Source organism: Sinohyriopsis cumingii, chromosome 11, assembly GCF_028554795.1.
Source record: "Sinohyriopsis cumingii isolate HCF-2022 chromosome 11, ASM2855479v2, whole genome shotgun sequence".
NCBI lineage: Eukaryota > Metazoa > Mollusca > Bivalvia > Unionida > Unionidae > Sinohyriopsis > Sinohyriopsis cumingii.
The window spans coordinates 104,068,468-104,085,530 of record NC_142971.1 but is presented as its reverse complement, the minus strand read 5'-3'; the positions used below and the strand labels follow the sequence as shown (position 1 = coordinate 104,085,530).

Below are 17,063 nucleotides of genomic sequence, written 5' to 3'. Positions count from 1 at the left end.
AAGCTTGTTGTCTTCACCTTTGTCTTGTTACTTTCTGTAAGAGCCTAGACTCGTAACAACACAAACAGTGTTCTGTGGAACCAAGTTATATATTAATCCCCATAGTGTGGTATACATAAACAGTGTGCTGTGAAACAAAGCTATTTACAGACCAGCACAGTGTGGTATGCATACACAAGCAGTGTGCTGTGGAACTAAGTTATATAGCAATTCATAGTGTGGTAAATAAACAGCTTTCTATGGAATCATTGTTTCAGTTTATTGAACTGCATTTTTTACAGCACTAACATCATATACTAGAAGCAGCTAATCCCAAACTCACTACACCACACAAGTTGGGCACCCCCCCCAAAAAAAAAATTGAAATATTTTTCCTTTCATTAGGATTCATTTGTACCATTGGCAGGCAAAGAATAATATACTTGATGACTGTGAATTAAAACTTGGAAAAATTGATTTTCTTGGTAGAAGTGGCTTAGTGAGACATAATGGTTTCCATCTTGAAGTACGAGTATTTTTGTACTCCTTGTTCCAATAAAGGCTTGAATGTGACTTTTAAAAGAGCATACCACTGCGTTCTTTTCTACTACATTTACTTTTATCTTTGTCATTTTTACAATAGAGTCAAACAAAATTAGATAATGCAGTTCTCTTGGTGACTACGATGTATTTGCTATATGGTATTTGATGTAGAGGAGGTCAAGAGAAATCTCTTGGTGACTAAGATGTCTTTGCTATATGGTATTTGAGGTAGAGGAGGTCAAGAGAAACCTCTTGGTGAATAAGATGTCTTTGCTATATGGTATTTGAGGTAGAGGTGGTCAAGAGAAACCTCTTGGTGAATAAGATGTCATTGCTATATGGTATTTGAGGTAGAGGAGAAAAACCTGAAGGAAACAACTAATCTCAGATGGTAGAACTTTGTGTCATTGCATATTCTCATGTAAAAGAAATCCCCCAGACAAAATAGTTGCAGCGTCAAAAATGTACCCCTACCACACTATGAACCTAATGCTTCAGTTTACTTTTATGACAGTGCCATTAAATGAAGTGAGGAAACATATTGGTTTTGCTCATATGGACATTTTGCATGTATATATTTTCTGAACTGAGAATGAACAACTCTAGAGAATAATAAATACTGTCAAATATTTAATAAGCATATGATGGTATCCAGTTACATGTGGCATACACATATAATGACAAAATGAATAAAAATTTGAAACATACCAATTATTTGGCAGTGTTTTTTGTTTTTAGGTTAACATTATTTGTGCCATGATTTCACTTGCTGGTAATATTTTAAAATATTTATTTTCTTTTTCACTTATGTAGAATTTATCAGGGGATCAGGGGTCTGCAATTGACCTTGATCTTGGACCACCCATGGATAAAGAGGCAGCTGAGAACTACAAAACCATTAAGGCAGTAAGTACATTGTATACAACATTTGTCTGAGAACTACAAGACCATCAAGGCAGTAAGTACATTGTATACAACTTTTGTCTGAGAACTACAAGACCATCAAGGCAGTAAGTACATTGTATACAACTTTTGTCTGAGAACTACAAGACCATCAAGGTAGTAAGTGCTCTATACTACTTTTGACTGAGAACTACACCTCTCCCTCGATAACTCATGCACAACGGGTCCACAAACATAGACCACATCGCTTTGACATCAAGAAACCTGTCCATGGGGGGGGGGGGAAGCGACATTAGGGAACTGGGCTGTTCAATGACTGAATCCTCATCTTAAAATCACGTCGATAATAATTTTTAATAATGCGCTTTTTCTAATGAAGTTGTTCGTTATTCTGTTTAAATAACATATTTTTTTCAAAATATCCAACATATGAAAGATCGTTCCAACTGGTTTGAACAACCATCACATGTACGCGAAAAATCTGTGTATTACGTCACTGCTGTTTGTTTTCTTCATGAGTCTGGTTCCTGTAGTGGTGTTTAATAGTATCTTGGCAAATCTGTAGTCTATAATTTGGGAACTAGACTAACTGTTGATACACCACCAAACAAGATTCCTTTTTTCTCTCAAAAACACGCAACATTTATTTTGTGACACGTCTACGTAGAAACTCAATTTTTTATTGTTCTGTCAGTACAATGTTAATGTCGTGATTTCATTGGAAGTAATAATGAAATTTCTTATCATCCCTGAGGATATCTCTAAATGCCAGTTCAAGAATTCTCTGAAACTCACTTGCTCACAAATGGTCCGTATATGTGAAATCAAGCTCTATATTTTACGAGTCAGTTATCAAAACACGGTCGGCACTTAATTAGGTTCTTAATTAGATTCTCAGAGAAACGCTTGCAGACATAGCTGTTGCGGTAGATTGATGCATTTTACGTTTAATTACAAGAGCACACACTGCATTTATGACAATTACACTTTGGAAAGAAAATGTAAAAAAAATTTTATGAACTATTTTAAAATTTGATATTTCATAGTGTTGATTAAAATTTCCAGGTCCTACCATTTTCAGTGATAAAACAAGCGATACATCAAAGTTTCCATTATCAATTTTGATCTCGCTTTCTTCAAGTTCAACAATTCAGGATACATTTTTTTGGCATTTTCGGTTTTAAAAAATGGGATCCACGCCTGACACCATGTTATAAGCGAGTTCACGAGTTATCAGGGCACGAGTTGTCGAGGGAGTGGTGTACAAGGCACTAAGTCCTGTATATAACTTTTATCTGAGAACTACAAGACCATCAAGGCAGTAAGTGCTGTATACTACTTTTGTCCGAGATCTACAAGGCAATAATTACTGTATATAACTTTTGTCTGAGAACAACAGGATCATCAAGACAGTGAATATTGTATATGAATATTGTATACAACTTTTGTCTGAGAACTACGGGACCATCAAGGCAGTAAGCATTATATGATGGCTGATCTGGGTCTATGTTGTTTGCAGTTGAATCCAACATGTAAGTGAATATAAACTGTTTTCAGTATACAGGTGTCAATAGAAGCTGGTAGCAGGGGATTTTCATTCTGCCTCGAACTCTAGCTAAATTAATGGGAACTGTTGATTCAGATATTGCCTTGACCCTTAAATCCCTCGTCACCTTTCTTCAAATACCCTGGATACTTATGCCATCCATGATTCAAGGTCTATATACACCGCTCCATCATTTTCCCAAATACCTCATGAACATACTTAAAATGTGAAGTCAGGTGACTGGATCCCATTTTTTTGTTGTCTTTTATAGAAAATTCAAAGTACAGCTCCTTTGTACTTAACATTTAAAAATCTTCGCGTGGGTCGGTGGTTCTTTCCGGGTTTTTCCGGGTTCTTCCTCCACCATTAATACTGGCCGCCATGTATAGCCTATCATGTGCTGAAAAATGGCGTTAAACCCTACAACAACAACAACAACAACATTTAAAAATTTTACCAAATTGGTTAACATGTTGCTTATTTTATCATTGAAAACAGCATTTTGTGAATTTTAATTGAGAATTGTAATGAGAAATCATATATTTAGTCTTGAACAAAAATATTTTCTTAGAATAGCACCATATTCTGTGAAGTATCAAAGAAAATGTTGGGAACTGCCTACTTGTAGCATTTAATAAATGAATACCAATTCAGGAAGCAGTGTTAAATGAAATATGTTGTAATTGTTTTTAAAATTGACTTTATGATTATGAATGGAACATGCCTTCTTCCTGAACTTGAGAAAGTCAGCCAGCTGTGACAGCAATGCTTGCTCGTTTTTCCATGTTAATTTAATTAAGTGCTTGCTCAGTGACTAAGCTGAATTTAACTTGACAACTCAATTATTCTTTGGCGTGCTAACTAATTAACAGTCATTGATTACAGCCAATGAGAAGTACTAAAATCACAATAATATCTGTTTGTAGGGTGTGCCAAATTTTTATGTTGAAATGACACACTGTAGACCATAAACAACTCCTTAATAAGTTGTTGAATTTGTCTTAACAGTGTTCTTCCAAATTTGCAGTGGTACATTTGAAATAAACTTGCAAGGTCTAATAAAAGTCTCACTTTTCTTTCTCATTTTTCATTTTGGCGTGATTGTTTTAATCCAGAATAGTGTTCTGGAACCATGAAACTGCCATATGCCACTGTTTTTATTAGTACAAATGATGTAGATTTGTACTCGGTAATTGTCATGTGCAATCAACATAGTGACATTTAAATGGAGATTATAATTCCCATGTACCCATGAAATATGATCTTATCCCATCTTTGCACCCTTGCCTATGAAACGGACAGTATGTATGGACCCTATTAATTGTAAATTATCCTGAGAGGTGTACTATTCACTAAATTCACCATTTTTTGTAGGATACCTAAATTTCATAGATATCATAGTTACTACCTACCATGAAGTAAAGACCAAAACCACCATATATTAAAGACCAAAAGAAGAGTGATTCTTCTGTGGAAAGAATAGGAGCCCTTTCCCAATCCATGAAATTAATTACCATTGAAAACAATTTTTACAAAACCATGACAATTTATACCCATCAGAATAAATGAATTCATGGTATGTTTTAATGCCATCAATATTTAACTAGCTAGAATTATAGTGCAGTGCATATTGTGTGCTTTTGAGATGCCTAGCATATGAAAATGATTGATAGATAATTTAATTATTTCATTATTAATCTATAGATATTTTTTATTTAATTTTTAAAGCCATCTTTTAGTTAGATTATTCCACACAATATATTATCAAACAAATTTACTGTATGAGCCATTGCTTTCAGTTCTCATTCTTCTTTAATCAGAAAAAGTGACAAAAATCACCTTGAGAACGTCTTTTTGATTCCAGATTCTTTTGAGGTTGACCAGGATGTGTGTCAGGGAGACAGCAGAACCAGGAGTGAGGAAGGCTCGAAAACATGAACAACGACTACTGCGCAATATGAGTGCATACTCTGTGGTTCTGGAATTGCTTCAGATTCCCTTTGACAAGGTAAACATACTTTTATACATGTCAAAATATGAATTAAAATACACGGGTGCTGTGCATTTGTAAACACTCAAGCTAAAAGATAAATTTGAGTATTTTCTCTTAGGACTTGATCTAGTTTGTAGTCTGGTCAAAAATATAAAATTATGATCTTGCAGTTTCTTACTTTATTCATGTCACAAATATCAACCTCAAGCCAAATTCAAATATATTAATACAGTTCATTTGGTTAGCTGTGTGCAAATTTCTGCAAATAAAACAAAACATTGAGCTGTGACCTTGACCCCAATAATTTCTGCAAATTTGCACACTGCAGACTGTGTATGATTGTTTTCTTATGTGATCTATTACAGAATCTATAAATTATATACCAAATACTTTTAAAAAAAGTTATTTTTTTCCCTGCCTTTTCTAAACTAAAGTTTGATATGTACATTATTGGGTATCCCAGCTTTGAGGTCAAGGTCACAGCTCAATGTTTTGTTTTCATCACACTTCACTTCTGATCTATTGCTTTAGTCATTTGAGACTAAAGAATGAAACTTGGTATACAAGCACATCACTAGAAGGTGTGTCACTATAATGGTTGTCCTATCTTCGAGGTCAAGGTCAAAGCTCATTAGTGAATGTTTTGTATAGCTTGATTTCTACAGGATCCTATTTATTTATTATTAAGAGTACTGTGAATGTGAATATTTTCTTGCTTTTGCTGAAGATGAAAGTTGCATTAGTACTTAAATTCATGGATTAGGGAAGGTTTCATTAAGGGGTTATTGTCTGCATATATTTTTTAAAATCTGTTTCATTTAGATACCATATAATGCACAAAAAATAAATCCTCATAAAAAGGAGAGATTTCACAGTACCATATTTGTGCTATTAATTCTCTTGTTTTCAGAAGGAGGATATTCGTATGCATGAACTGATGAAACTGGCACACGAGTTTCTTCAGAACTTCTGTCTAGGTAACCAGCAGAACCAGGTCCTTCTTCACCAGCATCTGGACCTCTTCCTTACTCCAGGGGTAAATATGTTCTAAATGAAGATATTTTAGCTTACTGCTGTGATGTAGACCTGTGTAATAATCCAGGCATCAGCATTGGGGTTTACACAGATAAAAACAATAACATATGTACAGACTCACTATATATCAACCTTATATTGTATTGTACAATTTAAGCATAAAATGATGTCAATAACCTTGGATGGGTTTCAGTTAAAATGATCATTTATCAAGTCGGACTAAGAGTTTCTTATGACTTAGCAGAAGACGCGAATGTTCAATAAGGGCATTTAATAGTCTGTCAAAAAGTCAGTCTTAGTGGATAATTTAATCAATTGGTCACATATCTGCGTGATTTTGATTGTAAACAGATCACATTCCAAAGCAGTATTGTTGATCATCCCCACGTTTAACTGAATTTGTGATCAGTTTCTGCCCTTTACCATCAATTTTCAGCATTAATATATTAGTTTTTTAAAAATTATTTTGAAATTAGCTTTAACAATTTTAAAGTCTGAATATACCTCCCCGTTTGTTTGTACACCCCCTACTGATTTTAATAACAGAAATCTTTAATGTGATAAAAGTGCACAGAACTTAGTCAATTCATTCATTGATTTATAATTTCTAACCTGACTGTGACAAGAATGGCCCTAACACTGGCATCCTCTGTGCCTTTCATGCTTAACAGATTTTCCATAATAACACTGCACCATACTGTGTACACTTTTGCTAGTTTATTTTCCTCAGACAACAGAGTGACATAGTTCATCCTGTTCTGTTCTGTTCTGTAACTGTTGGATAATTCTGTAAATTTCCATAATGTTGAGAGTTTAGAGTTATATCCCTTTGCACACATGAACATAGAAATTACACCGCGTATGAAATCCACATAAAAGAAAAAGTTGTACTTGTCATTCTTTTCCTTTGCTTGATTCAACATTGTAAATATCAGAAGCAGATGACGTAGTATTTTCCTTCTATGGACATATATGCATAGTTGTGCACACACCCCTTTGCTGAAAATGGACTTGTCCAGGAACTGGAAATGACTGGAAAGCAGGGTAGTCATTTACACTGAAAACTTCCATTTGGAATGATACGCACAGACGATAACAGTGTTAGGGACCCCCTGCGCATAATCAGGTTTGAAATTATAAATCAGTAAATGAACTAAGTTCTATGCATCTTTTATCTCATTTGCACTTTTCATTTTTTAAATCAGTTGGAGCGTACAAACAAACTGGGAGGTATATTCAGACTATAGTCATATTGCTATGATGTTTGCCGTGTGGCAGTTTATAGTGATGTCTAGCACTGGGGCATTATGCTGCAGACATGTAGCTTCATATCCCACTCAGTCTTATTATCCTGACACCAGGCCAACCAGTCCTAACACTAACATCTTAATGCCAAGTTCCAAGTGAGGCAACTGCTTGCACCATTTATATACGTCATTCTTAGGACTTGGCAGGGGTTTGAACCAGTGACCTCCCATGTACATTTTTAGCTTGAAAGAAATGTTTCAGATTATTCTGAGTTTAAATAAATATGGAAAATGATAACTACATTCATATTTGTTTAAATCCTCAAAAAAACCCCAGTACTCATAACCTCTGCTTTCAATGCATCTTGGCTGAGAACTGTCAAACTGGACAAAGAAATGGGATTTGATAATTGTAATAACATTGATGAATATTTGAATCCAATTGAGGTGTATTCAACAGATATTCAAATATGAAAATTAGGTATTCTTTTGAGCTCTAATCAGTATGATTGGCTCTTTGCACACATCTTGCTTTGTCATTGTCCATTTCATTTTGTTGCCCACATAAAAAATGTGGGATCAATAGATCTTGTCTAGTTATAAGTGGATTTGCAAGGAGTGGTGTACATACATGTTCAGTTCATTTAACTAGTTACAATATAAACCATTTAATTATATTATCATGATGCTGATTTGTCAGTGAGGATTTCATTGTTACGTTGTAATTGATTGTAAAGTCAGTAAAAACAGAATGAACTGATTAAACTTGATCAAGGGCGTAAAGCAGAATAAAATTGTTATTATTAAAATTACCTCTCTCTTTGTTATAATCGGATCATTGGATGACTTGTTTTAGGTTAGTCTTCTCTTTCCCAGCTCTTGGAGGCTCAGACCATGACAGCCATATTCCAGGATAACATAGTCCTCTGCAATGAGGTCTCCGATCGTGTCATTCAGCATTTTGTACACAGTATTGAGAGTCATGGTCGATATGTCCAGTACCTAAAGTTCCTGCAGACAGTGGTAAAAGCTGAGGCACAGTACATCCGCAAGTGCCAAGACATGGTGATGGTGGAGGTAACTTGTTTTATGCTGTTTATTTGATAACAGTTTTTCATTAGGGCTGTTCCATTAAAACATGTATCCCACCGGGGATGGCACTTGAGAAAAACTTCTGTAGGAGGTTGTGTTTCAAACTATTTTGATTCTGACAGTGGAATCCTCATATAACATAATTACGTATGTGTAGATCTCTGGTTGGCAGAACCCCTTTGGCAACAAAAGAATAATGCAACAAACTTTTATATCATGCAGATGTATTGCCAAATGAAGTACATGCTGTCTATGTGCAAAAATTAAATGACATTAAACATAAGAGATTGACTGATCTGTGTAAACTAGAAGCAAGATGGATACAAATTTGTCTTGTTTGTGTTTAGTTTTATCTTCTTCCTATGTATATTTTGATGATGGTGATATTTTCTGCAGACCTTTTGGCACTTAGTTCCAAGCCATCATTCGGTATTTGTATTAAAATTGGATTACTATTATCTATTACACAACATTTTGAAGCAGTGTAGTTAATGATGAAATTGATGGAAAAAATACTTGATGTCATTCTGATATATGGATTCTTTACTACACTACTAATCTGTTCATCCTGATTCTTTTTTACCATCTCCTTTAGTTTTACTGGTACCAGTACTTTTAATAAAATTGTCAAAAGGTAAAATGTGCTTAGTTTTGTTGTAAAATCTAAAACTATTAATTGGCAAGGAACTAAAATAAAAAGTGGGTCAACTGCATGTGTGCAGAAATTATTGCCATATTACAGTGTTGTTAGAAACAACAAAATAGTTGTATAAGATGTATTTTGCACAAAGTTGTAGAACTTGTAATGTCACCACATATTCTACTTAAATAATTATATCATTATTTCTGCATATTCCTATCAGTATTTTCCCAGTGGTATTAACTTTCTGATCTGATGTTGTTCATTTCTTGTGCAATTTTTGCACATCAAGAATTCTCACAGTATCATTAAAAAACAATGTAATCTGCATCAAATTGAGTTGTTTGAGAAGAAATTCATTTTTTAACTAATACATAACTGAAGCTATGAGTTCTGGCATTAAAGTCTCACATTAAATAACATCTGAAGTATTCCATGATAGTAATTTAGGATGCAACTGTACTAATTTCACCTTTAGTATATTCAAATCTTGAATGTGATGAAGGAACCTGGCTCCAAAATAAACACATCAGTTTTAGAACCTGTTTGTTGACTATGAATCAAGTATATAATACGAGTCCAACTGAATTGTTAGAAATTTTTAAAATCTTTTGATAACATCATGATTAGCTGTAAAATATGGAGTAAGCCTCTGGTCTTTCTGCCATTCCAACCAAGACCCCACCACAACCACATGACCATGCCCAATGACATCACATTAATAATCGCTATACAACTAGGGATGACATCTCTTTGAGTATTTTGATTTCAGTAGTGCCTTAACAGAGTGGAACAGTAAGAAAGAATGACAGATATTTATGTCTTAGGGAGATATTTAACAATGGCTGTTCCTCCCGCCACCTCTTCCTCATTAGAGAGCACACACACACACAGAAAACTTCCTGAAATCCTGGCAGCATCCCTGCAGGGGAGATAACTTGACTTTTATCTGATTTTATTGGTCTCTGGTTATCCCATGGTATTTCTGTTACTTGAACATTATCTTACAGTGTGTCCAGTCAGCATGGTTGAAAAAAGCTTACAACCATTGAGAGTTGTTGACGGACTCGCATTACTACAGATATAAAAGAACGAGTACCATACTATACATCAGTGAAGATAAAATAGAGTATATATGAGTTTGACTGTCCCTGATTGGTTGATAATGAAAATAAGATTTTAGTACAAACTTTAAGAATCTTTTGAGAGATTGTCCTACTTGTAAATGAAAAAGTGACATTGTTTTATTTAACATAATTTCTGTCCCTTTAGAGACCTGCGTTTGGAAGACTCTTTACTGAAGTCAGCAGCTGACTCTTTGGTGCAATATTGAAAGCACACATTTCTTATTTGTGTAGGTCCAGAAAATGTTGCAGCTGTTAAGGTTTTCTTTTCACAATAGCTGTTGTCATAGATGTGTCTATACTGATACAAATTTGATCATGAGCACTCAACATTTTAAGTTATTGAATTTTAATATTGTGGTGTTTGCACAGGTTTACAGTGGGAACTGAATACATCAAGCAATGTAGAGGTTTTCAATCTTGGATTAAGTCTCTCTCTGATTGGTTGATAATGAAAGTAAGATTTTAGTTAAAAAAATCTTTTGAGAGCTTGTCCTACTTGTAAGTGAAAAAAGTGAGGGACATTGTTTTATTAACATAATTTCTGTCCCTTTACAGACCTGAGTTTGGAAGATTCATTACTGAAATCAGCAGTTGACTCTTTGGTGTACTATTGAAAGTGAACATTTAAAAATTGCATAGATCCAGAAAATGGTGCAGCTGTTATGGTTTTCTTTTCACAAAAGCTGTCATTATAGATGTGTCTATACTGACACAAATTTGATGAGCACTCAAAATTTTAAGTTATTGAATTTTGACATCATGGTGTTTGCACAGGTTTACAGTGGGAACTGAATTAGTACAGCAAGTCCTGAACTCTTTAAAGTTTTGTGCAGAAACATGGAATCGAAGCAGAATACATCCAGAAATGCAGAGGTTTTCTATCTTGGATTTAGTCTCTCCATTGCATTTCACATTTAGATGCATATTCACAAACATATAGTATAGTAGTAGGAAAAGTAATGGACAAATTTAGATACGTATCATAAACAAGACAAACAGTATGTGGTGGGGGACAAGATCAGAAGAACAGGCTGGAATGGAGAAGTATAATAAAAACAGTAGTGAGTAGAAGTGTGCCTCTTTTTGATGTGTGCAACATTATTTTCTCAGCTTCAGTAAGAAATTACATCAAAGGGAAGACGATAAAGGATGTATAGTTAACTAAACCAATGTTAATTTTGCTACTTAAAAGATGTATCAAATCAATTTTAACCTTCCAGTTATATCTGTTCTGGTCTATTTCTGTCCATTCTGGTGATTATGTCCACCGAATCTGTATGGTTGGAAAAAAAACTGGCAAATTTGGCGGATTATGATTGCCAGTATACATGTACACTGTACTTCTGTCTGAGAGATGTGAATAATTTTGTTTATTGATTCTGGTTGTTGCTTGATTTAAATGCATCATTGAAACTCATTGATGCATTCTCATACTTTGTTACAAATGTTCATTACAGATGCATATCTCCAGACATTGGTGAATATAGCTTGAATAAGTTATAACAGTTCTAGTTGGAACAAAGGACATTGTTAGAGAAACTTTAAGTGAGTTAAAATATAAACTTTTCGGCAGCACATGATGCAGGATTGCTGAAGACTTCTCATATGCTTACCATGAAAAATCCATTTGTACAAACTAATGATGGCTTTTAGGTAAATGTCAGAAAGGCATAACTGACGATATTCCAAGGTCTACAAAAATTACCAGAGTCAAAAGTGATAAACTCATACAGCTGTGGCAAAAATGATGGACTAGTATCTTTGCTGCTGTTGCCACAGTTGATTAGTTGGTTGATTTAGTTTGGTTTTATTAGGTGGATGAAGAACTTTGAAAGACCACCAACCCAAATTGGTTGATCTGTGACAAAAACTCTGTGAGATGTGCAAGTGATGTAAAAGCTATATATGGCAGTCAGTTTTACTGCTGAAGAAAATCCTAGTACTTTTAAGACACCAAACACCACTTATGTAGAACCACTGACCTTCCACAAGTAACTGACAACATTCTCATTTACACATTGGAGGCAAGTAATCACATGACAAGCATCTTGTACCACTCGACCATAGGAGCCCATCAGATCTGTATTACAAGACAAGCATCTTATACCACTCTGCCATGAAAGCCCCTCAGGCCATAGGTATAAGTCTCATATAAAAGACTAGAAGTGAGAGATAGAACCTGTGACATATTACTGCTAGGCGATCAGTGATGATGATGATGCTGTTGACAATACAGTTAACAGCAGTGACATTGATTTTAAGAGTGATTGCTTGACTTTCATCTGTTTTTTAAAATTTAATTAATGATATAAAAATGTTTGACTTGCTATATTTCTTTTGTTTTTTAAACTTTATATTAGTCTTGCAACAAGCATAAAAATAAGACATCGGTAACTGAAATATATGTTCTTACAAGAAATGATATAGTGTAAAAGTAGGCAGAAATAATGCAACATCACTTCCACAGGCATTAATTTTTTTTTTCTTCTTCTGACAAATCATGAATTATAAGTTTACCAAAACATTTATTGAAAAAAATTAATAACAAGGAATTGTAGCATCTGACCAAACAGTTAAAGCAATACAATTTTTAATTATTATTTAATTAAAAAGCAGCATGCCTGAGAACAAAGAAAAATAGCAAAATGGTGTTCACTTTAGTTGTTGTTGTAGGGTTTAACACCATTTTTGGGCACACGATAGGCTATACATGGCAGCCATTATTAATGGTGGAGGAAGAACCCGGGGAAAACCCCGGAAAGAACCACCGACCTACGAGAAACTACTGGCAGGCTTTCTCACATACCCACATTGACTGAATCTGAGACTTGAACCCATGCAGGATCACTTTAGTAAACACGCAGTTTAGTAAGGATACAAATTCTTCTGACAAATCATGAATTATAAGTTTACCAAAACATTTATTGAAAAAAATTAATAACAAGGAATTGTAGCATCTGACCAAACAGTTAAAGCAAAACAATAATTATTATTCAATTCAAAAGCAGCATGCCTGAGAACAAAGAAAAAGAGCAAAATATAGTGTTCACTTTAGTTGTTGTTGTTGTTGTTGTTGTAGGGTTTAACACCATTTTTGAGCACACGATAGGCTATACATGGCAGCCATTATTAATGGTGGAGGAAGAACCTGGGAAAACCCCAGAAAGAACCACCGACCCACGAGAAGCTACTGGCAGGCTTTCTCACATACCCACATTGACTGAATCTGAGACTTGAACCCATGCAGGATCACTTTAGTAAACACTCAGTTTAGTAAGGATACAAATTCATTATTTTTGTATTAGAAATCCCTATTATAAAATCTATATTCATGGACGTTAAATTAGTAGGTATCAAGGAACTGATCAATGACGTGTACAAATAATAAGCCACCATGAAAATTTGTGATTTCACAGTATCAGAGATGTACATGGCTGACGGACAAACAAACAAATGGACAAAAGATTGATTATAATGAATACAAATGAAAATATGCAGTAGATTATATGATCTATAAGTATTCAGTAGATTACCTCCAGCCAGTTGTCATTTAAATCGCTTCTGTCCCCAACCCAATATTAAAATCACTTCTACCGCCCATTAACCCATAGCCAGAAATTATGTTTAAAATTTATGCTTCTGTAGGGGGCAGTGTTTTTTTATTAAAACACATCTGATGGTTGATCATAATATGTTTAAATTGCTTTTGTTGTGGGTTGGTTGAATTTGAAAGTGCCTTCCCCCCTGGGGGGTATATGTTTTACTGGAACAGCCCTTAGGGTGTTTCTATTTCAAAATAGAGAGATTGGGTGAAAAAGATTATTATTCTGAATTATTACCCATAACTTCTTTCACCTTATTGGTAGAGTATTCTTGGCAGTAAAATCAGATATCTGAAATCATCTCAAAATAAAGTAAAGTTAATAAAAATGATTTTTTCTCTCAGTTTTTGTTCTAGATTTTTGATTGTGTTAGAATGTGTTTCCAAATTTATCCAGTCTTCATTGTATTATTTGTAGAAAATCATACCATGCTGAAATAAGAAATTCACCTTTCATTATGTATATTGATGATATTAATAACACATTGATAAACTTCTCTGATTGGAGAAAACACACTGGCACTGACTACTTCTTCCATTCTGAACCCTGAAAAATATCTGCCTGTTCTTTCTGAATATGCACACACATTCAATCTCCCATTACAAGTAAGGCATTCATAATATCTAGAAAAATCCTTACGCTTCAGCTATTGTCAGTCAAACTGACATAGTATCGGATCTACCAATATTTTTCAAGTTTTAGAGCAAATTGTGTATTCTCTGATCTACTTTCATTTTCACATGTAATCTTTTCATCTCTATCAAGTCTGGTTTTTGGAAGCAACCTTCAACCAGATACGAACTTCATGAATCAGCTGATTATGTTTTGAACAATTTCAAGAATGGCTTGAGGGTGGGAATGGAAGACATTGTTTTAAAGAAAGCCTTGACTCAGTTAACCATCCCATACATTTGCAAGTCTTTATCATTGTGGCATGAAGGATACTGAGCTACTGTGGATTTATGAATACCTGTCAAAGAGAAATTACTTTCCCTTATTAATGTTAACCGTTCTGAAGACAATCAGTACTAGTGTTCCCTAAAGAGCCATCCTGGGACCCTTCATTTGCTTGTTATTTATGTCAGTGATCTACCTTATATTTCGCTCAAAGAAGCTAAAGTTAAGATATATGTGGATGATTTTTCGTTTTCATCAAATAAGAATTGTTTTTATCAACTGATACAAATTTACAGACAAAGGAAACAAGGTTTGGTGGGGGAGGTGTTGACACTGTTAGTCCTGGACTTTTTTGACACAAACCTTGTTAACACAGTTAAACAAAAAACCACTTGAGGTAGACACATTAAATTTAGGATGTATTTTTGTATATAGATGATCCATTTAGATTTCCTGACATAGCAATTTTTCAATTTCTTTTATATAATTATATGAGAATTTTGAAGGGGGTGTGTTTGCAGAAAATATTTTGAAGATTGAGCTTTAACATATATCATTGACATAAACCATGTCCTGCTTATGAAAATGTATTTTGTTTTATAGCACATATTCTATTTCATATCACTGTATACTTATTTTTGCATGTATTCAGATTCCCTCCTAATGTACATATAAATATCTCCTTATTTTCCTCTCAGCTTTGCGCCTGTACTAAAAAAAGTCAGTATGTACATGCCTGCCAAGTAAGTAGAGTGCATAGCTAAGCTCATATATAAAGTTTGGCGATTTGCTTTGTTTTCCTTGACTGGAATTTGTCTTACATTTTTTTTTAGATAATGACGGATCCATTTTTGATTTTTTTTTCTGCCACTATATTGAATGTATTAACCATTGGATTAACTTTGTGAAAATTGTATTTCAAATGGAGAATTATGTGAATATACATTTTTGAATATGATTTATAAAAATTGACTTAAAGTGACTGAATAATTCTTAGATCATAGTTGTATTCCATTTAATATTGTTTATTCCATCATAATTACAGTATGCACAATTTTTTTTCCATTTCACTCAATCTTACTGCATGCCTGCCCTGGTCTCTTCCCAGGATTCGTGATCTTCATTTTATTTACTGATGCTTGTTGTAATAGCATTACATCTCTCAGTCAGTGTAAGCTGCTACACTGCAGACATCGTTGCAATATGACTGATGATTGTTTAGCTACATTAAAAATCTAAATCACACACCCCCTTAGTGTAGACATTAATACATACCGTCTCTCAGTCAAGTGTAGACATAATTACACACCAGCTATAAGTCAGTTTAGATGTAATTTTGCCATCTCAAATTCTTTGTAGACACAATTACATACCATCTCAGTGTAGACAATAATTACATACAATCTCTCAGTGTAGACAAAATTACATACCATCTCTCAGTGTAGACAGTAATTACATACCATCTCTCAGTCATTGTAGACATAATTACATACCATCTCAGTGTAGACATAATTACAAACCATCTCAGTAAGTATAGACATACATGTAATTACATACCATCTCTCAGTCAGTGTAGACATAATTGCATACAAACTCTCAGTCAGTGTAGTCATATTTACATACCATCTCTCAGTTGGTGTATACATAATTACATACCATCTCTCAGTGTAGACAATAATTACATACCATCTCTCACAGTCATTGTAGACATAATTACATACCATCTCAGTAAGTTTAGACATAATTACATACCATCTCTCAGTCAGTGTATACATAATTGCATACAGTCTCTCAGTCAGTGTAGTCATATTTACTTGTAGATTACATTGGAACCAAATGAGGGAAATCAATGGATGATACAGATGGATAGGCAGATGTAATCATGCAGATTTGATTAGAGCTTTTCATTCATTGTTGAATATATATATACACATATCGTTAAAAATGTAAGTTTCATTTTATTTGGCTGACTACATTCACAAGTGCTTTGCATGCCTTGCTGCAATCATTATGGTTATGTTATTGATACAGATATTGCTACTGTTTTATAATGATCAGAATCACCCAGGACAAAATTTTGATGGATTTGTATCTAATGAAAAAAGTTTTAAAATGGTTTGGTTTGGTTTGGTGTTTTATGGCACATAAATACATTAAGTTACTTAATGTTACGTTAGTTGGAATAAAGTTTATAGCATAAAGGAGAAAAAGAAATGACCTCTTAGGGCTTCGTTTTTCAGACTTGTATCATCTTTTGAACAAAATATCACAATGTTTCAGCTTTTTGCTAACAACTTTTGGCACTGTCATCTTTTCTGAAAATATATATCAGGCAGTCTCCATTTGGTAATCAGTTACTGAGAGACGTATATTTTGCATGTTCTTGTGTGTTCATTAGTACTTTCAAGACTGGACTATTGTAACTCAGTTCTGTTTGGTTCATCTCAATATCTACTCCA

At 34.1% G+C, this 17,063-nt stretch overlaps 1 protein-coding gene across 8 annotated transcripts in view; it reads left to right on the top strand.

Moving 5' to 3' along the window:
- LOC149789196 (inositol 1,4,5-trisphosphate-gated calcium channel ITPR1-like) overlaps window positions 1-17,063 on the top strand; it is a 346,253-nt gene that overhangs the window by 202,967 nt on the left and 126,223 nt on the right. For all 8 annotated transcript variants that reach the window (XM_089975354.1, XM_089975359.1, XM_089975357.1 and 5 more), the window contains 4 exons: window positions 1,336-1,428; window positions 4,836-4,979; window positions 5,875-6,000; window positions 8,123-8,323. In XM_089975354.1, the coding sequence (XP_089831480.1) occupies window positions 1,336-1,428; window positions 4,836-4,979; window positions 5,875-6,000; window positions 8,123-8,323 (564 nt within the window). The remainder of the gene's footprint in view (window positions 1-1,335; window positions 1,429-4,835; window positions 4,980-5,874; window positions 6,001-8,122; window positions 8,324-17,063) is intronic.